Genomic DNA, 24,259 nt, shown 5'->3' with positions numbered 1-24,259 from the left:
CAGCAAATGCCTACTGAGTGGTTCATGCCTGCTACGGTGTGTAGGGAATTCAAAAGAAGGTGAATAACTTCTGGTTTCAATTATTTTCACTATTTCCAGCTCCAACCTCTGCTCCCAAGGATTTGACAGTCATTACACGGGAAGGGAAGCCCCGGGCCGTCATTGTCAGCTGGCAGCCGCCGTTGGAAGCCAATGGAAAAATTACTGGTAAACATTTACATTATCCTGCATTCACCTTTTTATTTTACCGTTCTGATCATTTGCTGCTTTCATTCCCTATTTTCTGTGCAAACGTCTCTGGTTTTTTTCTAGAACACTATTTGATCTGACGTTATTTTATTTTCTCTTACTTTTATCAGCCACCTTGGTCTAGGATTCAAGGCAATGTTAGGAACGCTGCAAGATCAAGAGCTCAGAGGATGTACATCTTTTATTTTTAAATGCTAAGAGCAGTAATAGAAGTTTAAAAATGCAGCACTCTAAGCAAAGGTTTTGTGGTACGTGCTGCTCAATGATAATTAGAAATTACTACTAATAAGTACGTTGGCAATAATGCAATACATAATATACATAATGATAGGTTGCTCGGTGCAGCACATAATGGGAGAATTTATTGGTAGATATTTAACTTTACAATAACAATTTAAGGCAATGATGATCAGGGAAAAAACCCTAATATTGACTGACAAGAACTGAACTTAATAGATGCTTCACAATGACAGATTTTATTTTCCAAAATATTGCATATAACCTTAGTGCCTAATTATGAAATCCATTACCAACCTTTAACGTTAATTTAGTTTGAAAAATATAGTAGAGTTCTATCTGAGAGTTTGCATTTAAATGGTCATTTTAGTCTGCTAATAGACATCTCAGAGGCATATAGTTATTAGGAGAAATATTGCTCATCTTCAAAAACGCGCGCGTTACGTTCACAGTGCGACAAACAGTTGGGTTAGACCAGTTCTACAATGTATTTTTGTGCGGGAGGAAGCGTGCCTACGTCACCAGGACTGCTAGTAATCCCAGCACCACGCTGCTGAAGCATTGAGAAGTATCAATGTAAGAGGAAGAATGCTTCAGAATGACGTCCCGTGTGAGCCGTTAGCAGTGAAGAGCCCCGGGTCAGATTCTAACGGTTGTAACTCAGCAAGGGCTTCACTGGCATCAGATGAGCGGTTGTGAGTTACACCAGCAAAGTATCCCACTTCATGTTACCGATTAAATACGGAGAGATTTCCTTGTGGACATCGCCCAGCAATAACGATTCCTAGGTTAGACTTGCACGACTGTGTATAATTTCACTCTACATTATCATCAGCGCTTTACAATCCGTGACCGTGTCCGAGAGGAGAATGGCTTAATGCAATGGTTAGTTTACAGTAACCTAATTTAGCCGTTAGAGAGAAGAAACGATCATTCTGATGGACAACACGCTGAAATGAGTGTTAATGGTCCTGATTCCCTATGACTAAAAGACAAAATAAAATCAAAGCTTTCCTGACTTCCAAGGTGTGAAATGACTCCGTGGTAGCAACTTTTATAGAGTTTTTCCATCGAGAGCAGCATTCAGACCTGACAGCAGACTGGGTCCCCTGACATCCATGGACAAACTTCTTTCTTGTAGCACTTGGTTGAAGAATGATTCTCGCAGGGGTTTTTTACTGCGTATGTGGTCAAATGTTTCTTAGAAATATCAAGCAGAGGAAAGAACTCCTTGTGGAGAGTAGAAATGTCCCTAACAACCAAATTCTTCATCCCTACAAAATCTTCATCCCTACAAAACCTTCATCCCTGCTTGAGCGAACGTATTTGTGTTAATTCGAGAAACATATATATAGTTTCATAACTTTGTATATATCTTAATTTCAATGTCATGGTCAGGGAAACTGCTTTAGTAACCCCAAACTACAAGCCACTAAATAAAATCCCATAATACAAAACAAGCAAGCAAACCCCTCCCCACCATATCATTTCCATCCTAACACTGCTTGTCTATGACTAGTGTAACCATTCACATGGAATGAGTTTTGCAAAGCGTCTTTGTTTCAGAAGAGAATAGGGAAATAGCATGTCGTGGTTTAGCCCCAGCCAGGAACTAAGCACCACGCAGCCGCTCGCTCACTCCCCCCCGGTGGGATGGGGGAGAGAATTGGAAGAGCAAAAGTAAGAAAACTCGGGGGTTGAGATAAAGACAGTTCAATAGGGAAAGCAAAAGCCGCACACGCAAGCAAAGCAAAGCAAGGAATTTCTTCACCACTTCCCATGGGCAGGCGGGGTTCAGCCATCTCCAGGACAGCAGGGCTCCATCACACGTAATGGTTACTTGGGAAGACAAACGCCATCACTCCGAATGTCCCCCCTTCCTTCTTCTTCCCCAGCTTTATATACTGGGCATGACGCCATATGGTATGGAATAGCCCTTTGGGCAGTTTGGATCAACTGTCCTGGCTGTGTCCCCTCCCAGCTTCTTCTGCCCCTGGCAGAGCACGGGAAGCTGAAAAATCCTTGACCAGTGCAGCAACAACTAAAACATCTCTGTGTTATCAACACTGTTTTCAGCACAAATCCAAAACATAGCCCCACACCAGCCACTATAAAGAAAATTAACTCTATCTCAGCTGAACCCAGGACATAGCATTAATAAGGCTTACACCGATTTTGTAGTAACTTTGGATCCAGGCACGAAGATGAAGTCTGGAAGACCTGCTCCGTCTCTGCTCCAGTAGCTCAATCCTGCGGCACAGCACTTAAGACTGGACGTAGACTGGGGGTTTTTTTGCATATGACTAATTTGCCAGGGAGCCTTTCAGGCGGGGGGGGAGAAAGAAAAATTTTAAAAAACCCAAAGAAAATGTTTTCAAATTTAGGCAGAGGCTGGTGTTGCAGGTCCCCAGCTGAGGCTGGGTTGGCACAGAGGCTGTGCCAGACTTCTCAGCCTTTCTTACAGGCTTTTTTCTTCTTCCCAAAATTTCGTTTACTGGCAAGGTAATTCCTACAAACTATTATCGGTTCCTAACACTGGCCCTTCTACTCTCTAAGTTCTAAAACTTCAAAGTTCTATTCAGTGGTAAGTAGTTATTGTAGTACTCTAAGTTAGCAAAATTTTTAATTCTTCATTCTTTTCCCCAAAATGCTTTCCCCTATAGTTGCCAAGAAATACTGCATGGCTTCCCATAAGCACCCAGTAATTGATGTGTATCATTAATGCCGTTCAGTTTTATTTCAGCACTGAATCATTAAAGACTTATATTTTATAGCTTATGGCAGCTATCAGACTGAACGGTGCACCTGAATTTGAGAAATTCACTTGTAACAGCCTTTTAATGTGTGCTACCTATTTTTATGCTTGTTAAATCTATATTTCTTACCGTGAATACTGTAATTGTGGTTTTGTTCTAAAAATAGACAAACGTGTATTCCTCAAAGCTATTTTGATCGGAGACCTGCCCTCCCTGCTTTTAAAAAGAAAACCCCGATTTTTAAGAAATCTGATTTTTGTATGTATTTCGTAACGGAAGCATGTTAAAATTTGATTGCAGTACTAACTGAGAGACTGTGTTTATTCAGCTTACATCCTCTTCTATACTTTGGACAAGAATGCTCCGATTGATGACTGGGTTATGGAGTCCATCACTGGCGACCGGCTCACCCACCAGATCACGGACCTCAACCTGGACACCGTCTACTACTTCAGAATCCAAGCTCGCAACGCCAAGGGAGTGGGGCCCCTCTCCGATCCTATTTTCTTCCGGACGCTGAAAGGTTTGGATCTGTGTCATCTGGATATTAATGATACGTAGAATTTTCTAATGCCTCTGTGGGGGCTTTGCAATTAATTCCCTGTCAGCCAGAAGAGATCCTACTACTTGAAACTCTTATCAAGAGATAAAAGCAAAACGCTACATACAGTAGTTGACAAAAGTAAACCACATAATGAGGCAGTAACTACATTTTTAGATTCAGTCAGCTGGGGGAAGGCACTCTGACACCACCTAACTTCCTACCATCGATAATAAAGCTAATTAGATCTGACTGGATTTCTCGAGGGAGGTCCCTTTTCATTTTGGATCCTCCGGTGACTGTAGGAACCTGTAATGACTCGCTCCTATCAACAGAGCAGGCATGCCAAATGATGATTAAAAAACTCAGCAAACTGAGACGCAACTTGACTTTGCAGGGGGGGAAAGTTGTTCCAGAGATTTTTCAGTACCTGTTATTAACTAATTCATACCTGATCCCTCTCCCTTAGTGACCAGTGAGAAGGAACAGGCAAAACAGGGGCACCCTTTTTTTTTTTTTTTTTGGCTGGTATTTCAGCACCGATGTGGTTATGACAGCAAAGGTCTGCACTTGCATCAGACTCGATTTCAAATTAACGTGGAGAGATATTCCTCGTCTCTCTTCCCCGCTGCCTGTCTGTGTGAAGCCCTGATGTGATCGACCCAGAACTTATTAGTTACGAAGATGTAAGCAATATTACCATGAGTGGGAAGCAGTGTGCTTGCCGCAGCTCTGCTCCTTATATTTTAACTGTCACTCGTTCATTTGCACAAAGGTATGAAATTACTTTTTAAAAAGACGTGTAATTAATGAGAAACTCAAATGACATAAACAGCGAACCTATTCCAGGAGAGAAGGAGGGCATATGAGAGAGCACGTTATCGCTGTGTCTTCTCTAGAGAAAATCCAGGGATTTGTATATAAAAATAACATCTGGGCAGAAGGTAATTAAAACTGGACGCAGGCTGGGCCTGAGAAATCACGACTGGAGGGATATGAGGGAAATTCAGACTCAAACCTGTGCCTGAGAGGCTGGGAATTGGCGTTGACGCTCAAGCCTCTTTTTAATCAATTCTAAGTGACTTCATTTAACGCGAGCTGTGCAGAAGCCAAGCAACATGACTGCAGGGAAGGGGTGACACCCAACCCCACATCATTCCCTTTGGGGGATTTGTTTGGTTTTTTGGTGGGAGCTTGTATGTGAGTTTGTCTTTCAGCAAACCTTCACGTGACTAGCAAATTTTGCTGCTGCCTCTGAGGGAAGGAGGGGAAACTCCATTTTCAGCCATTAAGGAAGGCTTTCAATGAGTCTTAGAATCATAGAATCATAGAATCATAGAATCATGGAATGGTTTGGTTTGGAAGGCACCTTTGAAGGTCATCTAGTCCAACCACCCTGCCATGAGGCACATCTTCAACTAGACCAGGTTGCTCAGAGCCCCGTCCAACCTGACCTTGAATGTTTCCAGGGATGGGGCATCTACCACCTCTCTGGGCAACCCGTTCTAGTGCCTCACCACCCTCATTGTAAAAAATTTCTTTCTTAAATCCAGTCTAAATCTCCCCTCCCTTAGTTTAAAATGGCTCACTGAATGAGCCAGTGTCCTCAGCAGCACTGCCAGAGAGCTTGCCCTTCTTGCTTCACTGGTACCAATGTCTCTAAAGCATGCTATCGACCATTCAGGCTGGGAGTGAAAAGCCTCATACAACAGTTTTCATGAATTAGCAAGAGTCAGAAAAAAAGTGAAAAATTGTATCAGTTTGCTCGGAGCTTATCACCACCTGCCCAGGTTTGCAGGACTGACTTGTCCGAGTCATGTTTCACTTTGAATGAATTATTGGGAAGATCCTGATTATTCATTCTCCGCTGCCATGAAATGTGAAGAGATAGCACTTTGCGGGTGCTTCATCTCTATCAAGCGGATGGTGCCAACTTAATTTCATGCTCGCAATTTGTGCCAAGCAGAAGAAGTCTATTAGACTGAGTTTAAAATGAGTCAAGGCATCAAAATATAATAACTGCAGACTAATGAGATATGAGAAGATATAGAGACCCAGATATCTAGCTAAACCAAAAGATTAATGCACTTGATATCACCTACTTTGTAATGTTTACACAAAGTACCATAAAAACTCATTTGGGAAATGAATTCTAGATCAGACAGCATCAACAGATACCAAAAAGATGAATTTATATGTTTGTTACATCTTGTAATAGCCTACAAGGACTATGTCTAATACCCTGCCATGAATACTTAATGATATCCACCCTAAATATGTCATGTTCAATAATATTCAACTGCTTTTTTGACAAATCTTTCCCTACACTTGAGGTGAAAAGACTTTCTGAAGTCTTGAGTGCATTCTGAATTATGCAAAAATGTTGGTTTCCTGCCCTTAATGATTATTAACAGAAGCTGTGCATGTGCCATATGTTCGTCTGTGCTCTGATGGCAAATCTATGTCCTGATCAGAGGGAGTTTTAAATCACGAGGAACTAAACAAGCATCAAAGATCCACGAAGTCGCCCACTGTCTCGCTTCGTACGTTATAGCGCATAAAGCTCCTCCAAGGAGCCCAAGCCATTACTCGCGTTGTAATTGCGATGTGAGTATTTGTAGTGACTTTCCTTTACTAATGAAAACGTAGTGATCTGTGAGAAAGAGATATGTTTAGTAGTAAATAACACTACCACCGAGCAATGAGTTTATGTTCTTCCACCTCAGCTCCGCTGATGATAATATACAGGCAAACGGGCAAATCCTTAGCTTATGGAAATTGTCATTACACCGTGAACTTCAGTCAATCTACGACAGTTTACATCAGTTGAGGATCTGCTTTTTTATGCTCTGGCTGGTTAAATTTATCACTTAAAGCACGACGAATCTGACACACGCATTCTTAGGGACCTGGAATAGAAGGATAAAATGGGGTTGAACATCCCACCTTTTTTTTGTTCCATAATTTGGGCCAAAATTTGAGGTCGTTACTAGGGTTTTTCTTACTCCTTACTGAGTCTAGATGACTTCAGTAAATATTATCTATACATATGTATATGTGCATACGGCAGAGAAGCAGAGAGTGCCCAAATAGTATGTGTATTTTGCAGCCTTTCGCAGTGTACTGTCACGGATTGCCCCTGAAGTTAAATTCCAACTCTCGAGGTTACATTACTTTCATGGCATATCAATTTTCAGAAAGGTATTAAGTAACAGAAGTAAAATAAGAAGTAAAGAAATAGAAGTAAAGAAATAGTCGGAAATTTCTTTGCGACTGCCCATTGACATGTGACAACTGCAGAGTGAATGAACGAACTGGTGACAGGCAGACAGGAAGGAGGATTTCCTCACTCGTTTAAATAACTTGTCAGTGATTTTTTTTTTCCATCCATTACAGAAACAAGCAAATCTCAGAACTGCACTTACCATATGTGCTTATGCTTGCTTCTGCTCAGCCATACCTATTCTGGATTTCAGGCAGCATTGACAAACAGACCTTCCTTGGGTGCTGAGCTCCTTTAATTACAGAAAATTAGTATTCTGCTTAGCGGAATCACACAAAACATTACGGCGATACATGCAAACTGAAAAAAGTTGCCTGGTAATGCACCTATAGACATAACGGCAAGCGTGAATAAAACAGTGGATCAGATGTGTTTTTAAAGGGATGAGCAGTAAGGAGGGGAGAGAGGGAGGAAGAGGTCATGGGCTGAGCTTCAGTACACTCTCAGATATTCCCGTCATGCTAAGATGAGCAAGGAAAACTGTATTCATGGGCTTTCTAGAGGACACCAGATTCAAAGTTGCCACTGTACCATTTCTAAGAGAGCCCTGAAATGGCAGACGATGCCGGTCCCCCCCTTGACCCCCCTTTTTGGCAAGGATGCTGTGGGGCAGCATTTCTAGCACCGCAGTGCCCTCTAATGCTGCCTTGGCGTCGTGGTCCAACAAGCACATCCCAGTCCATAACCGGCACCAAACGTGAACCCCCCTGCCCTGCCAGAAGCAGATATCACCCACCCGGGCTGCAGCATTGCATGGCACTGGAGGTGTCAGGGGTTTCGCCTCCTCCGTCGCCCGGAGAAGGCAACAAGCGCCGAGTGGTGCCAGGGCAGCGTCTACGTGGCATCAGCGCTCGGACGGAGGTAGCTGTAGTCGTGACCAAGGTTTCACGTTTTCACGCAGGCATTTGTCCTAAAAGAAAGGTGATAACCCAAGCGTGGCTCAGTGGGGAAGCGCAGGCTCACCGATTTCTGGAAAGTTGGAGGCAATGTGCTCCACATGCCCTGCTTCTCTGCATCCACGTGAAAAAGTCTGAGAGGGGAAATAAAAAAAAGAATGAACCGAGGGTTTGGGGGTCATCGAAGGAGCTATTCCCCCTCTGCCACAGGCATGGAGCTCATAGATGTGTCTGTAAATGAAAATTACTGCTAGTTCGGTACCTCCGTCTGTTCCTAGCATGATGCCACGATCTAGAGGAGGCTTTGTCGTGATTTTAGCAGCGAGGGGAGCAGCCTGCTCTGCACCTGCAGGCAGTGGTTATTTGACTTCCAGATTCATGTGCCAAATCACTTCTTTTTCCCCTGATTTCCTGTACTTAAGATTCTTGCATAATTTATTAAGCAGAGGACTGGTTAATGCTCTACGATGGTAGCTACTTATGAATCCGAGGAAAGTTTAATTCCCTCAGCCATATAAGAAATAGTCAGAAGTTGTAGCTGTGCAGGAAAGCTTTTAATATATCTATTGAATTTTGAAGTCTTGTCTGGTGCACTTCAGATCACGCTATCTTTTATGGTTATTATGCAAAAACATGTAAATAGTTTTAAACCCCTTTGTAAAAAGCTGAAACAATGAGAATGTAAGTCAGACTGAGCTTTCAACTTGTAGGTGATTTGACTGTAATTATTTAAAGAAGCAGTGTCTCTCTCTCTCTCTTTCCCTCCTTGCTTAATTAAACTTCCCAGATCATACCGAAAAAGAACAAGAGAATGAAAAAAATGCTGCGGTGAAGGTTTTGCATTTGGAAGAACTCGGTGAAAATCTCTGATATAAGGCACGGTTCAGCCTGTGTCCAGAGTTCAGGGAGCGTCTGGACGATGCCCTTAGCCATAAGGTTTAGTTTTAGGTAGTCCTGCGATGAGCAGGGAGTTGGACTCCATGATCCTTATGGGTCCCTTCCAACCCGAGATGCTCTGTGAGTCTATGGTTCTATGATTCTGTTTGTCCTCTCGGTTCTCCAGGATCTCCCTGAGAAAAGGGAACAGTAAAACCCATCCCGTCCTCTCGCACCATCCGCCCGCGGCGCGGGCTAACGCGCTAGTTGATGCGATGCGTCGGCTTGCCTACGAGGAGCTGTCAGCCTCTAATGACGTTGTCTCTTTCTTGCAGTCGAGCACCCTGACAAAATGGCTAACGACCAAGGTACAGTGCCCTCAATCTGTCGCCTTTTCTGCCGGAGCCGCGGGGCCACGCCGGGGAGGGGGCTTTCACCTGGGCTGCACACCTGATGAGGCAGACGCTGGCGTGATAATTAATCTTGTTAATGAAGTTCTGCTCGGCTGAGGCTGCTGCTTTGATGGGGAAGATGTAAATTTTCGGGAGAGGAAATTGTTTTGTCTCTTTTCTGAAGGACCAATTAAAATGTCAAGCTTCTTTGTATGAAATAAATTTTTAGTCTCTCTGCTGCACTTCTGAATAATTCACATTAAGTATAATTAAGCTCAGCATAATTTCCAGGCTCCTCTTGCACCCGTTCGTGGGTTATAGATTAAAGTTCAAAAGCCTCACAGTGAGAAATGATAAATCATCTTTTCTCTCAAACCAGCAGCTCCTGTTTAATAATAGCAAAGTTTAGTCAACTTTTCAAGGCATTATCATTACGTTTTCCAAATATGCGTATATGTCTGATTAGTCACAGTTCCTCTGCTCCTATCTCCTTTCGAATACTTGTGAAGTCTGTTGCTAGGATATTTTTTTTTCCCCTTTTTAAAATTTAGACCTATTTATTCCTAAGTATTTCTTTCAATTACAGCTAGAGCATTGTACCTTTATGTGACATCTGCCCAAGGAAGCAGTCCCGGTAACATTTGGAAAACTCAGGCCTGGTCTCGGGAGGTTTATTTGGATTTGAACTCTCGCTTCACACCAGTTTAAAAAGCAAAGTGAGGTGTAAACCTCAAATCCCTTGCTTCAAATACCCCAATATCACGAGTTGAGTTAACCTGCAATAGGGAATTCCTAGGGAAGACAAGAAAGCGTTATTTAGAAGATCAAAGTCAACTCTAGGCCCTTTCAGAGGTTTTACTTTGACCTGGAGCATCCCTGGAGGTAACCCAGAGCGTATTTCTTCACTAGGATTTTCCTTTGTACCAGGTACCACGTATAGTCCCGCAGCAAGGCAGCACGTCGGAGAGACCCGCTCTCGGCCAGTTTTGGAAATCCACCCTCTGATTTCAGCATAGGATTTGCTGAAAGCAGTAGAAGTATACAAATTATAAAATTAAAAGCTGGTTTAGCTCGGTATGATTTTTTGCGCCACGGCACGCACAAATTGAAAATGTCAGGTTTGAATAGATAAAAACTGGTTTTAAAGGGTAAAAGTGTTAGGTTACAAAGAAGCCTGAAAGTAAATTGTCAGTATATTTTTCTCAAATTTGCATTTCCAATGTTTTCAGGCAGGTTTGGAAATACCTAGGAGAGGCTTCAGCAGAAGGTATTACGTGGTAAGAAGGACTGAAAAAGTGTCAAGTTCAGTTTAAAAAAAATATATATGGGAAAAAAACGTAAGGCTGGATGGAAAGTAGAGTTTGTGGTTTAGTTCTTCGCTGAGCGTGTTGCGGCGTTCCAGCATAACCGTAGGGTTGTGTGGCCGTACTGTAGTGCATTTAATGGACCTCATGGCATAGCACGTGGAGCATCTGCCTTCTCCGCTGATCGTGAGTTCCGGTGGCAAAGCCAGCACCAGAGTCACAGCAGGCTGCCAGGCATAACCTGCTGTAGCTATCGTAGGGCAACCGCTCCTACAGACATGGTCCATTCTTTCTCAATGCTTGTCCCACATCTTCTGCTCGTGAAGCAGATACCTGTGAAGGCAGTGTCAGGCTTCTGGCAGAGTTTCTGCTTGCTTCTTTCCATGTAACGCTGCAGAAAATCCAGAATTTGTTGGATGCTCTATGTACTACTTTTGCGATGCTTTATGGGAGGGAAAAAAAAATATAGGAAATGTGGAAAAGCGTTTTTGTGTTCCGTACAGTGGTGAACTTACGTCCATCACAAGGATAGAAGGAATCAGATCCTCTGCAGAGAGACCTGCCTATCCCACCTTGTGCTGTAGTTTAGTTAATAGGGAGATGTAAGTAAGCATGACAGATTAAGTGCAGCTACGCTGTATATGGTAGGTGAAAACGTATTCCTCAAACTACCACGGAAAAAAAGAGGTCTGGGTCGTTTTCCTTTTGTGCATTGTGTCCCTCTGGGAACGCTATGCCCCTTGCTAGGGTTTTCCTTGCGACGGGAAAGCTGCCGCCAGAATAATTCATTGTTCTTGTACAGCCTGAACGGTGTTTGCAACCTATTTAGCAAACAGGACTCCATACAGACTTTAAAACAGGAAAGATTTCAACCAGTCTCGTGTAACCACTTGATGTCTGGCTGAAGCATATCCCCAGGCTGGTAACCGCGTGTTGGGATTGCAGCCCTAGCCTGTGAATTCCCGAGTAGCTTCAGGTATGGTGGGGTTTTTTGATTTGATTTGAGTCAAATAACTTGCAAAAATGAAATGAGGTTAGCGTGAGGTCAGCAGGTATGCAGAGCATGAGTTAAACACAGTCGGTCACTCCTAGTACTGTCTTTCGCCTGGGTAGTTGAAATACACTGCTTTTTCGTTCTTGAGGACTGTAGTACATAAGGAGGAGAAATTCTCGGCCTTCTGTTGCACCTTCCATAGGCTTGTTGATATCTAAATTCAGTTGTCATTTATACATTACCTCGATGAATTCTAATAAGATGAAGTCGGAGGTCTTTCCCTCGCGTTCCCTTGATCTTTAGGCAGCTCTGTTAAAGACAAGTCCATGGGGCCAGGTCTCACTGTAACTGCACTCGAAGCACAAGCATTAAACCAAACAAAGTCAAAGTTTCGAAAAGCTCATTTGCCTTAGTAATCATCAAAGCTAATTCTTTAATCATCCTGAACCAACGCCTACTGAAGTCAGTGGGAGCCTTTTAAATTACTCTGTGCTTTGGACAAGGCCCTTAGGGCCATCTCTGCCACAAATGCAATTCTTATTGAGTGACATGAATTAACTCTGGTAGGTCATCTGTCTCTAACGCCGGCTCGTGGTTCCTGAGTTCAGGAAGCAAAATTCACTTACGTGGCAGGAAAGCATTCTTAGAGGGTGTGGGACATGCGAGGGGGTTTGGGCAGAGACGCCGAGGTTTTGGGGCATGAGGTGGTAGAGCTTTGAAGGTCCCAGATGTGGGGTCAGCTAGAAGGGACGGTACAACCGCTGCCTTCCTTAGGTGCAAAAAAGGAGATAGGGAGGAGAGGAGAGTTTAGGGAGAACTTCAGAGGTTTCTTGGTCAGGGCAAATGTGCTCCCTCTTGCTGCAACTCCCTGGGAGAGCAGAGCCCAGCCGCTGCAAGAAGGGGCTACCACTGAGAAGAGGAAGGAGGCAGGAGATACCTCACCTCCTTTACTTCGTTCTTGCCCATGAGTGATGGACAGAGTTGAGCCCGTCCTGTCCCGTCTTCTGGAAGCTTTGGTCCGCAGCTGTCTGACAGGGAATGAGAAATCCTGCTGATGAAATGCAAGTAATGCTCCAAGGGTGCAAACTCTGTTATCCGAAGGGCAAGAAGAGGAGCATTGGCATCTTGAGAATCAAATCACACGTTTCCCAAGAGAGCCCTTAGATCCGAAGTGGGTGCCAAGCCCATAAATGCGTCAGCTTCCTTTCAGATTTTTATTTTGCCTGTATGCAACTGGTAGAGCAGGGCATATTCAAAAGTAGTAAAAATGGTAATATAAAAGTAAGAATAATATTACAGTTTCAGATGCTCAAGAGAGAATTTTTGCCACAAACCTTATGCACGTGGGACAAGGCAAGCTGCTTTCAGATGAGCTGTGGTAGAGGCTTCCTGGAGTCTAAAAAAACTCTATTTATGATTTTCATCTGAAATATTATAGAGGCAAAATGGGCAAAGAAGAGATTAATTCGTTGGGGTTTATCTTGCCCCAGTTTCCATTTGATAAAACAATATTAAATTCTTTAGTCTGTATCTTGTCAATATAGGACTTGTCAACAGTTAGGTGTTGCCATCGGAATTAGATCTCTGCAAGAGCAAAAAAAGCCGATTTCTGCTTTTGGACTACAAATGTTTTATAACATCCCCTGTAAATTTTGATAAAAGGAAACATACACAATTTTGAACAAATGATTCTCCTTATCTTACGAAATTTCAATACATTTTGATTGTTCAATTGTTTTCTGAAAACGTACCTCCCATTAAATGGGTCATATAAACTGCCTAGATAGATTCGTATGTCACTATGGAAAACTGTTACATTTGGAATACGGGTACGATTTTTTTTTTTTTATATGGCATTACTCTTTTTAAACCATAAACTGGATATTTACAAGTTCAGATTTAGCGTTTACCGCCATGGTGAGGCCAGCAGGAAGTCTCCTGTTCCCCATGCCTGGAGCAGGCCCAGTGACCATATCCAGGCTCCACAAAAAGCCCATGGAGAAGATCATCCGAGATAAGAAATCCACAGCTTTTGTTTCCAAATCCCAAGGAAAACGGTGGTCTGCATTGTTTTGCATCCAGTCCGGTGGCATGTGGAAGGCTTTCCAAATCGTGCTGGGGGACTTTGCCTCTCCTGAACAGGGGATGAACACCGGGTACGTGATCATGGACCTGCTATTTTACACCTCGGTGCTCTGCATCTCGTGAGTTAACAGCGCACCGCTTGTTTCAGCTTTCAGAGCAAGAGGGTTTGAAGCGCAGTCTAGGCATGCCTGGAATTTGGCTTTCTGCAGCTCAACCTTTGCCACGTTGGATCCTTGCAGGCGTGTTGCTGGTTTGAAACTTCCCCGTGCTCATTTTTCTGCATGTGCCTTCCAGGGTGAAAACGGCTGCTGGTACATCTACAGCTTGATATCAACCCCAAAACAGTCACATTATCTCATACTGTGACTGCAGAAGGCATCAAGTTTGCCTCTTTTTTTTATGTTAAAGCTTTTGATGGCTCCGGGCTTTTGGTTCTGAAGCTATTTTGCAGACTCTTGAGTGTAGCAGGAGTGAAAAGATGAGCAGTTCAGATCTTTTTCAAAGAGCTGCTTCCTAAACAAGTAATGCAGTGGTCTGTAACGCTCTTCGCTAGAGATAAGAAACAAGAAGTATCCCATTTATTGGAATAACCTCTTCTGGGGAAAAAAAAAAAAGCCTTTTAAATTCTGTCATCTGGCTATGTTTACCAAGCAGGTGTAGGAACTCTTTCTTAAGGTCCAAAAAATGGGAGGCATCTCAGAAGGCAAAGCATGCTTGAAATTTAAAGAAGAAGGGTTATTCCTGCATATTGGTTGGGTTTCCTGCTACACCGAGACGTAGTTGAGACAACTATCTCTGGATGCACTTGAAACAGAAGGACTAGAAAATCAACAGGTATTGTGGTATCTGTTCACCTAATCTTGCATTTCTGCCCCTAGCCCCAGCATCTTTCCAAGATGTCTGCCAGCTTATACTTGCTGATAAGCAGACTTCCAAGTTAGACTTGCTAATAAGAGCTTCAGCCTTCACTGAGCTCCTCAGCTGTCAGCAGGACAACGTGGGTGTCTCCTGCGTTATCAGGTGCTGACCATGGATGGGAAGGAGGCACAAGTCCTCATGCTCTGACTCGTTTAAATGCTGGTGGATGCAGAACCTCAGCGATGAAAGCTAATATTGTACATCCCAAAGTCTGCCATATGGTGTGGTCAATGGGGAGAGGTGGGTACCTTCAAAAACCCCATCCAAGATGAGCAGGTTCTCAGTCGTGGTTGTGAGGTTTCCTTCTCTCGTCACTGACCAAAGAGGGAACTTGTGAATGCACATGGAGATGGATCCTCACCTCAGTGCTTTCTGAAGTCAGCGTGTGACCCACTGCTCCTCCTCCTGGCTGGGTGGGCCAGCACAGCATTACCCATCTCAGGCTGAACTGGTGTCCATCTTCCAGGATGAAGAGCAGCCCCTGGAGCGATACTGAACTGCATAACATGTATTATTCAACCTTTCTCTCTTCTGACTTGTATTTCGACCTTCCCAGAAGATGACACCGAATTGGAACAAGGTGCTAGGGGGATGTTTTCTTTTTCTCAGATGTCTGTGTGTCTGCTCTAGGCAGAAGCTCCCATGGCCCCTTTCTTTTCAGCCGTCCTCCTTACTCTGCTTTTACTCTGCTATGTCTGAGCTTCCTTACTCCACCAGGTTTCTAGGAGGGCTGCGGGTCAGCAGCAAGCTAGAGCTGCCCCCTGAAAGCAACTTGCTATCTTCTGCTCTATCCTGGAGCAGGTTTCCGAGTGCTCAGCACCATAACTAACTTAGGGAGCTCAGCTTTTCCGTGGAAACAGAAGAGCAGCTTTTCTGATGGCACTGTATGCCTGACAGCTTGTGTTGGCTGTGAGAGCCAATGACTTCGTTTGCATGCTTGAACCTCCCAATGACTTCGTTTGCGTGCTTGAACCTCCCTGGGGACACCCATGGGGCAAGAAATATCACTTACAGTCTCTGCTGTCTCATATGAGAATATTTTGGACTGCTCCGTATATTGTCTGAGCCAGACAATATAACGGCAAGCATCATTCCCCCTCCAGCTCAGGTAGTTGGCTTGCAGTGAGCACTTTGGAAGGAGAGAGCATTCCCTCAACATCTACCGATCTTCCCGTGCCGTGCGGGGATACCTGAAGTTTGCAAATAAGGAAGCTGCTGGAGTAAAGCATGAAAAAGGAGAAACATTTACAGCAAAATGACGACAGATTTTTTTGGCCAGTTTCCAAGTGCTGGAGACCTGAGAGGATGAAGAACTGTTGTTGTCACCGACAACTTGATTTTTTTTTTTTTTTTTTTTGCCTTGACAAGACCAAGTTGAAATGTTTATTTTGTATGATGGCACCTGAGATACAGTTGTGGGAAAAGGATTTGCTTTTTCAGAGAAAGGCTTGAGTTACTGAAACATTTGAAAGACAGACCTGGGGGAAAACAGAAGTTAAACAGAGAAGTGAGAGGTGAGAAATGATATGTAGGTTCATATGGATGCAGGTTTTGGTACCTCTGAAAGTATGTTACCACCCTTAATACAACTCATTAAAAATCAAGTTTAAAGACTGTTTAACCTCCATTTAAAAAGGAAGTTCTCAAGGAAACAGCTGATTAGTCAAGATTTTATAATGCTTTGCTCCAAAAGATGGAATAATGCAAAGAAAAAATCTCTGCTGGAAACTGGTGGAAGTTGCAGACAGGTGGAAGTTGCGTTGTCTGACGCCAAAAAAGCCCAAATGAGATCCGGACGTGTCTGTTGAGTTATGCCCACCTTGTACGTGACTTTTTGGCTGCCACCGAGGCTTTACCTCTAAACTCAGTGGGACGGGAGTTTTGTACTTGTCTTCTTCAAGGCAAGAAACCTGCTGGTGGATTTGGGAAGGAGATGGAGAGGGAAGGAGGTGGAGAGCAACAGCAATAGCGCGGTCAGTGCGAACAGACGAGTGCAGTGAAGCTATTGAAGATTAAGTGGAAGAGCACAGGTTAGCTTACTTTTTAAATTAGTTTATAATAAAGGTCGTCGAAGCCTGAGACCTTGAAACTGAACGAAGCGATAGCCTTGGAGTGGCAATGCTCTTGCACATCATTTGAGTTTTTTAAAGGGAAATATAACCTAAACTGTTGCCGAGTGAAAGCTAGAGATAGAAATGATTCGTGGAGGTGTGTTGGCTTGGAACAGAGCATGGATAATCCTTAGGGATTTAAGCCCTACCTGCCCTTTAACATAAAAAAATTTACAGTGCATCAGAGATTTACCTCCCATCTCCTAAGTGCTTAGATTTCCCGGTTTATCCAAATATTGAATAACATTTGTATGTCTTAATAGCAGAACAGAGCCGAATTACCATCAACTCGATCTTGGCTATCCCTGACAAACTGTTGTTGAAATACTGTTTGTTAAGAGTTGTTTTGCTTTCCTGTCTCTTATCAGTGAAATTGCCTCTGATCAGAAGTTGGGCCTTTTGAAAGAGTTACCCTCAGCGAGTAAAACTGGAAGACTCTACTGTCTTGGCATGGTCTTAAAACGTAAATCGTTTCAGAAACATTTCTAGCCCAAGAACCCCCCCCGAGATGGACGGCATAGCCTGAACCTTTCCCCGGTTGCTGCCTCCGTGTTGCAGCCATCCCAAATAAATGGCATCCCCAGGTGCCAGTCACCATATTAGCGCCAGAAATTAAATGTAAAAGTATTACACGAATACTTTTACAATGAAAATGTCATGTATAATGCCTTGACAAGTGCTCTTACGTTAATTAAAAAAGTGCTAAACTCCAGAGTCGGTCATGCAGGGTTAGGTTTTTTAAGTCTCCAATATCCTGATTAAATTTTCCAATGTGTTGGGCTCCCGCTAAGACATTTCAGTGTGGGCTAAATATAAAAACTAGTAACATTTAGCAATGTCCCATGGAGATACCCAGTTTCCTAAGCACAATATAACCCCAGGGTCACAACGTAGTCACACGTTGCAGAGTAGTACTATGAATAGGACTGCTTTAGAGTGTCACCTTAGTAAACAGAATTACTATATACCTTACATTTATCTCTATTTTGTCTGCTTTTACAGCTAAACATTTTGCAACCTTGCTTTCTTGGGATGAAGTTGTTGTAGCTGTGCAATTATGCTGATTGAAAAGATGATTACATTGAAGTCTCTTCTGATGATAATCATCTTCCATTTATTTAGGGCCATTCATCACAAAATACTTTCCAAATTGGTAGACAAAGTTATGCACGTGAATTTCTTCGCAATCCACAGAAATACAAGTACCTCTGGAGAGGAATATGGCAGTTGTTTCACAGTGCAGAGCAGCAACAAACAACTGCAGGAAAGTGAGAAAACGTGGGGGTTTTTTGCTAATCTGCCAAGAGATCTGATGTAGACGGTGGTCATTTGATGCAGAAGTTATCGGCAATAATTCCTGGTAATTCCCTGCCCTGCACTAAGTTTTCAGAATTTTTACATCATCTTTTCACCAACCAAAAGCCACCCCCGGGTACTATTTGTCTGACCTAAGGGATGGCAGAGGCAAAAAATATAGTGCCCAGGGGTCTTACGCAGTCGGTGTCGATGTGGTGCCCCGGCAGCCTCTGCCCGTCTCGGGGGAAGACGTCTTTTCCCTGACCCACTGTCCCAGCAGAGCACCTCTGCATTGGCCGAGGCTGTGCCACCTGGGAAAGCTCGTTTGACTGAAATGAAAAAAATAATTAGCTTTGGAGGAGCGAGATGGCCACGTTTTGGGCTTTGCTGTAGCGCAGTATGCCCATACCAAGAGCATGCTGTCGGTAGAAGCTTGGTCTTTGCCGGAAGAGCGGCTTTTACCCCAAACCACTTCTGCCATGGTCTTTGGCTGCTCAATCCCATACCGGTAGAGATGAAGAGGAGTTTGGTAGGACTTTACCAACGTTAGCGATTCGCCTTCTGTCGGACATGAGGAAGCAGAGGTGCAGCTCTTGGCAGAAACATGGACGTACCATCACGGCTATGTAGCCCAAAGCCAATAAATAGGAGAAAATAAAGCAGAGGGAAAAAAGTAACACCTCAAATTTTACTATATAATTAATTTGGAGTCCAAATGTTGCCTCAACGGCCAAAACATTTTTGGAATAATAATCATATCCCTTCTTTTTTCTTTCTTTTTTTTTTTTTTACATCAGGGTTAGAAAAGAGGCGATCTTTTTGTAAAAACCAAGCAGTTGTGGAGTTGTATTTCCACAAGTGTGCTTCCACAAGCGGGAAAATGAATTAAAGAAAGCTTGCTTAATAGAGGAGGAAAGCCACCTGGCAGGCGGAGAACGTGCCCGCGATTTTCCATAGAGCAGCGTCCCTCTGCCGCACTTCCAGCCGCTTGTGTGCAAAAGCAGCTGTCTGAATTATTGCTGTCACCCGTGGAGGGGGCACAGACGGATGCTGCCATCGCGCCTTAGTTTGTCACTCTAACGAGCACATCTGGAGGGGGGAAAAAAACCCCAACAGAACAAGGCAAGCTGCTCAAAGGGCTGAAATTCAGCTTGCTTTCCAAAGCCTGCTTTGATGACAGATTTTCCCCAGCACATATGGGATGACTTTTCCCGCACCATTTAATGGTTTCAACGTTGTCAGGCAGGCGCTGTCTCAAGCAACAAACTTGACTTTGCTGGTTTAGCTGTCGCACCGTCTCTGATGCATTTTTTTTCCGCCAACAGGTCGTCACGGGGATGGGTCCTACTGGCCGGTGGACACCAACCTGATCGACAGGAGCAGTCTGAACGGTAAATACAGGCTCCGTCCAACCATGCTCCATAATTAAGTGCCGTTTTGGTGATAACCTCCTACTTTTCTTCTCTTTAGTGCTCTCTCATTCCTCTCTCTCATGGTTGGGAAGCCACCCAACGTGCCCACAGGTCACACGCTCGCTGTTTTGTAGGGAAGAGTTCTCTCAGCTGTTGAAAATCCCATCCATGTGCAAAATACCTGCTGCAAACCAGACAGTAGGTTTAACCAGAAACGTTAACAAAAAATAGGGTCAGGACACCGTATATTCTGGTTTGGCTTTCTTAAAGCTGATCCCCAAACGACCCATCAGATTTCCAGCTGATGCAGTACTCCCAAAAGTGTGTCGCTGGGTATGATAATCCTATTGCAAGAGAAGTTTGAGCTATATCTCAGGCCATGGGAGTGCGTCTAAAAAAATAACAGCTTAAAAAAGAATTGTCAAATGCGTTTTACGTTATTATATTTCAATGTAAGCTTTCTGCAGGAAATACCATTTTTTCATTAATTAATCCTGCCCTAAAATAGGAAGATGTGAGAGGAAACCCGTGGATTAACCAAAATTAACTGAACCTAAGCAGTGCCAACTGGGCTGTAGATACGCTATCAATAACTTCTTATTCCTGACCCCATCTCCGTTATCTAACGAAGCATTGTCATCTCACGTTATTGAATGAAACAACAGACAAGATTCCCTCAAAGGTGGTATCAAGTAAGGTTTGGAAGTACAAAATAATTACAAGGCACATAGGTGATTAACTCACACTGATTATTTTCCTCAGTCAAGACAAGGAGGGAATGCAAAATTTTGTTGCCTTTTTCTGTCCTACTTTGCTGCAGCCAACACACCACTGGTTTAGCTTTTCTCCTGCTCTTTGTAGCAGTTCATCATAAATATAGGAAACCTGACTTTTGAGAAGTAAAGAGAGCTTCCAGGGCCTGCAAGAAAGGGTAGGGAGAGAAAGAATTATGTTTTTCTTGATAGTCGCTGTGTTTTATGTGGTATATTCCTTCAATGCCTTTCAGTGAGCATGGAAATGAAAAACCAAACCCCAAAATCTTTGGGATGGCTGTACCGGACCGTTGTAATGCTGAAAGGGTGGCACTCGCAGCTGCTTGTCTTATTCACTTGCCTGAAAAAGCCATGAGAAAAGGGCAAATCATTTAAATAGCGTAATTAGTTAAGTAAAGAAAGGATATCAGGTCAGAAAACCAAGGCAGAATATTACGATTAAATTACATCTGTCGCTAACTGAAACTGTTATTTGGAAAGATTTGTCCTTTTTTCTTTTCACATTCGGTTGTACTAAAGGCAAAACGAAATCCCAGACAAGTGTTGTTTAGTTTATACGTGGGACGTTGTGGGGCTGATGCCATATGAAAACCCTTGAGTTCCTTTTCTTTTGAAATCTTGGACGTGCTGTATTGCACAGCTCTTCCCTTTGCATCCCATTGCACCGAATATTCCGTTTTTCTCCAGGCCTAAGTGGAAAGATATTTTGGGGTTTGTGAGTTTGTGATCTTATAGGATGCCTATAAGATTGCCTTAGCAGACAGAGCAAAAGGATTACTCGCTGTTTTGTGCAGGTGTCTGTAACGTATGGCCCGACGCCTATTTACACTATTTACACGACGCCGTGTAAATAGAGGCGTTATCCAACAAGATTATAAAAACAGAAATTGTGCTAGTCCCAGTGCAATAGGGAAAATGTTGTTGAAGTGACCACTTGAAGTCGGTTTGACCGGGACTTGACACCAGAAATTTTGCTATTTTCAGCCCCAGTCTTGCTGCTGCTTTGAAACTAAGGAAGCTCATCACTTCAAAAGATTAAGCCCTTAACCTGCTCGAGTGTTGCATAGGGATCTGGTCAGTGTAAATAAATGAAATAGAATGTGATGTGAGACCGACTGGAGGTGAACGCGGTACTGACAAATGAATCGGGCATTCAGGTTGGCCGATACATGAGATATGTATTTGCCTGTAAATACGGGCCATAAAGAAAAAATCCATAGTCCCTGTCTTTCCATTTCCAGCTGATAATAGTAAAAATGAGCTGAGAGTTACTGACTCCCAACATCAGGTTATTAACACCCAGAAAATGCAAAGTCGTTGCTGCTTAAATATTTTCCTGTTTGCTATGCCACTGAAATGCAGCGAGACATAAATGTCAGCTCTTTATGACACCCTTCTGTAGCCTCCGTCTGCTTTTTCAGAGGAATTCACGGCACCTCGACAGGCTTTATGTGTTTTATTTTATGGGTGGCTCCTAAAGAGGGAGGGGAGCCAATCCAGCCCTAACCATCCCCTCGTCGTCTGTCTTCTTTCAGAGCCTCCCATCGGGCAGATGCACCCTCCCCACGGCAGCGTCACACCCCAGAAGAACAGCAACCTCCTCGTCATCATCGTCGTCACCATCGGCGTCATCACCGTGGTGGTGGTGGTGGTGGTGGCCGTCATCTGCACCAGGCGCTCCTCGGCACAGCAGAGGAAGTATGTTCTCGAATCGCGGGCTGGCAGGAAAAGGCAGTGACGCTCGGCTTCAAAAGAGATACGGGCAATAACGTTCATACTGTGGGGATGGGGGTGCTGGGGCTGAATTGTATTTTGGCTCTGGATCTCTGGTAGTTTTTGGAGGCGTGGGCTTGAGGAAGCTGGTCAGTGCTGGTGAGTGGTGAATGTCCCCTGTCCCCCAGGCTGCAGAGAAAACCGTGGAGAATAAGTACCCCTGGCATGGCCAGCCTTGACAAATAAGTCTGCCATGCACAGTTCTCTGTTGTTTATATCGCCAGGTATAATTCAGACACAGGAAAGAATCAATTCCATTGATTTAAAGGGAAAATAAAAGTATTTGTCTGTGCCTGGCGATGCCGTCGGGCTTTCTGACTCAGCAGCCCTGCACCTGTACAGCTGAGAAACACGGACAGTACTGCTCACTTGCTAACCTTTGGGAGGACGTTATCCTCTCCAGACAGTCTGGCTCCAAAAGTCTTCCAGTGAAAGGCATCAACAACTGTTTCTCCGGATAATTCTCATATACTCAGGAAAAAAAAAAAGTCTGTAGAAAATTACGGGGAAAAAATCTTTAGGATTCTTTGCAGGCTGTAAAAGGGCAGCAGCGTAAAGCACAAAGCTTTTTTTCAGTTTTTGTGGGAAATTAGAGGTGGGTTTGAAACAGGGCTTGACACGTTTAATTAATTGAAAATTAGGATGCTAGTCGTTATTTTACTGTGACTTCATTGTATTATTATACCGTTGTGAAAGACTGGACGTGAGAAAGTTTAATGATAGCTTGCCCACAAGAATGATAAATGTTTGCACTAAGGGCAAGCCACTATTACATTGGTTTGCACTGATGGTTAAAAAAGTGCGGCACGAGGAAAGAAGGGACGGTTGGGGGACCAAACGGCTCCCACGTTTGCTGAAATGGGCTTTGGGCTGGTCGAGCACCGGCGGATGGCAGCGTGTCGTGTTTTACAGTCACCGGGGGAAGTGCTTTCTCTAAAGATGGGTATTTGAGGGTAGATTTTTTAAATGAGGAAGCTCTCATTTAGGCAGAAAAGTAAGGGCTCGTGCTTTTAGGAGTGCTGGGGTAGTTGAATGAGGAACTGATTTGAAAATCTGCCTCTATTGTGAGGCTTAACACCTGAAAATCAGGCCATCATGTGAAGGCAATGGAAATTCTTCTGAGCAGTGTTTGGTGAATCAAGGCTGGAGCTCTCTTGCGTTTCTAACAGGGGAAAGGGAATTACAGGAAAGAGAAACAAATAGAAAGATTCATCTCTCCAGAATTAGGTGTCTAAAACGTAAATGTCCGAGTTTGAATTAATCAACCTTGACCTCCTCTCTAGCCCCTGGAGAGGAATAGGAGTGAAGAATTTCAAAGAATAAGACATCGGAAGACTTGCCATCTGAAGATGCTTATTGCTGTCCATTGATGAAAAAAATGTGAAGCTGGTGGATTTGGATTTGCTGTTTCACTTCTAAATGTCTATACTATGGGCAGGTGAATCTCACCCAAGTTACCCTAAACCAACCGTTTCTGCACTGAAAGTGGGGAAAATATAGGGCAATAAAAATTAAACAGTAGATCTTAAATTTAGCACAACGGGAAAAACGGTGAACTTCTTCAAAACAGAGGTTGCTGGTGGGAATTACTTTGTTTCTGACCTGCCTGGAGAGATGCATACTGTGATACGAAGAGTTTAGATTCAGGCTTTTATTGGCAGCTGGTTCTTAGTTTAAAATCACCGTTGAACTACTGAACAAAAGGACTGCAGGAAGGGTAAAGGCCAAGTTTCAGTGGATAATGCATGTGTCCTTCCCCAGAGCAAAAACTTGCAGGTGATGGAATAATCTCCTGTAAGCCTTCAGTGGAGGAAAGTCATATATCTTAAGTTAATTAAAACTTGGCTGAACAAAGCACAATAAAGCATATTATACAGAACAACCTGGTACTGACCTAGGTGGCTTAGTAGGTATTTTATGTCTCTGCCATCTAGGGTAGAATGAAATATCAGCCGTACAAACCCCGTGACAATTTGACGCCAGTAAAAAATAAGGGAGAAAAATGTGCGCAAAGGTTCAGGTAAAATAACTTACCCAGTTGTGCATAAGGGGAACGTATGGCTCCTGCAGTAATTGAGATTCATAACCTCACCGTAATTATGTCTTCCGCGGGACGAGATGCTCGCTGCCCTGTGCTGGCAGCGTCTGCTGATGTGGTGCCATGGAGGATGGACGATGGGGCCACCCATCAGCTCCAGCCTTCAATGCGCTCCTGGTCCAGGCAGGTCAGGTCAAAGCTTAAGCTTAGAGAAGATGAATCCCACTTGAATCTTAAAATAAGGGAAAATATCACTTTGTACAGCGTACACCCGAAGTGCAGGACCTGCTTCTTTCGGGAATTTTTTAAGGCTTCAAGGTATAAC

At 43.6% G+C, this 24,259-nt stretch overlaps 1 protein-coding gene across 4 annotated transcripts in view; it reads left to right on the top strand.

Moving 5' to 3' along the window:
• Window positions 1-24,259, top strand: part of DCC (DCC netrin 1 receptor) — a 618,393-nt gene that overhangs the window by 556,560 nt on the left and 37,574 nt on the right. For all 4 annotated transcript variants that reach the window (XM_072860253.1, XM_072860252.1, XM_072860251.1 and 1 more), the window contains 5 exons: window positions 100-207; window positions 3,571-3,765; window positions 9,174-9,206; window positions 19,264-19,329; window positions 21,659-21,821. In XM_072860253.1, coding sequence (XP_072716354.1) covers window positions 100-207; window positions 3,571-3,765; window positions 9,174-9,206; window positions 19,264-19,329; window positions 21,659-21,821 — 565 coding nt within the window. The remainder of the gene's footprint in view (window positions 1-99; window positions 208-3,570; window positions 3,766-9,173; window positions 9,207-19,263; window positions 19,330-21,658; window positions 21,822-24,259) is intronic.

Source organism: Ciconia boyciana, chromosome 4, assembly GCF_034638445.1.
Source record: "Ciconia boyciana chromosome 4, ASM3463844v1, whole genome shotgun sequence".
Classification (NCBI taxonomy): Eukaryota; Metazoa; Chordata; class Aves; order Ciconiiformes; family Ciconiidae; genus Ciconia; species Ciconia boyciana.
The sequence above is the reverse complement of the archived record's forward strand: the minus strand, read 5'-3'. Positions and strand labels throughout refer to the sequence as shown.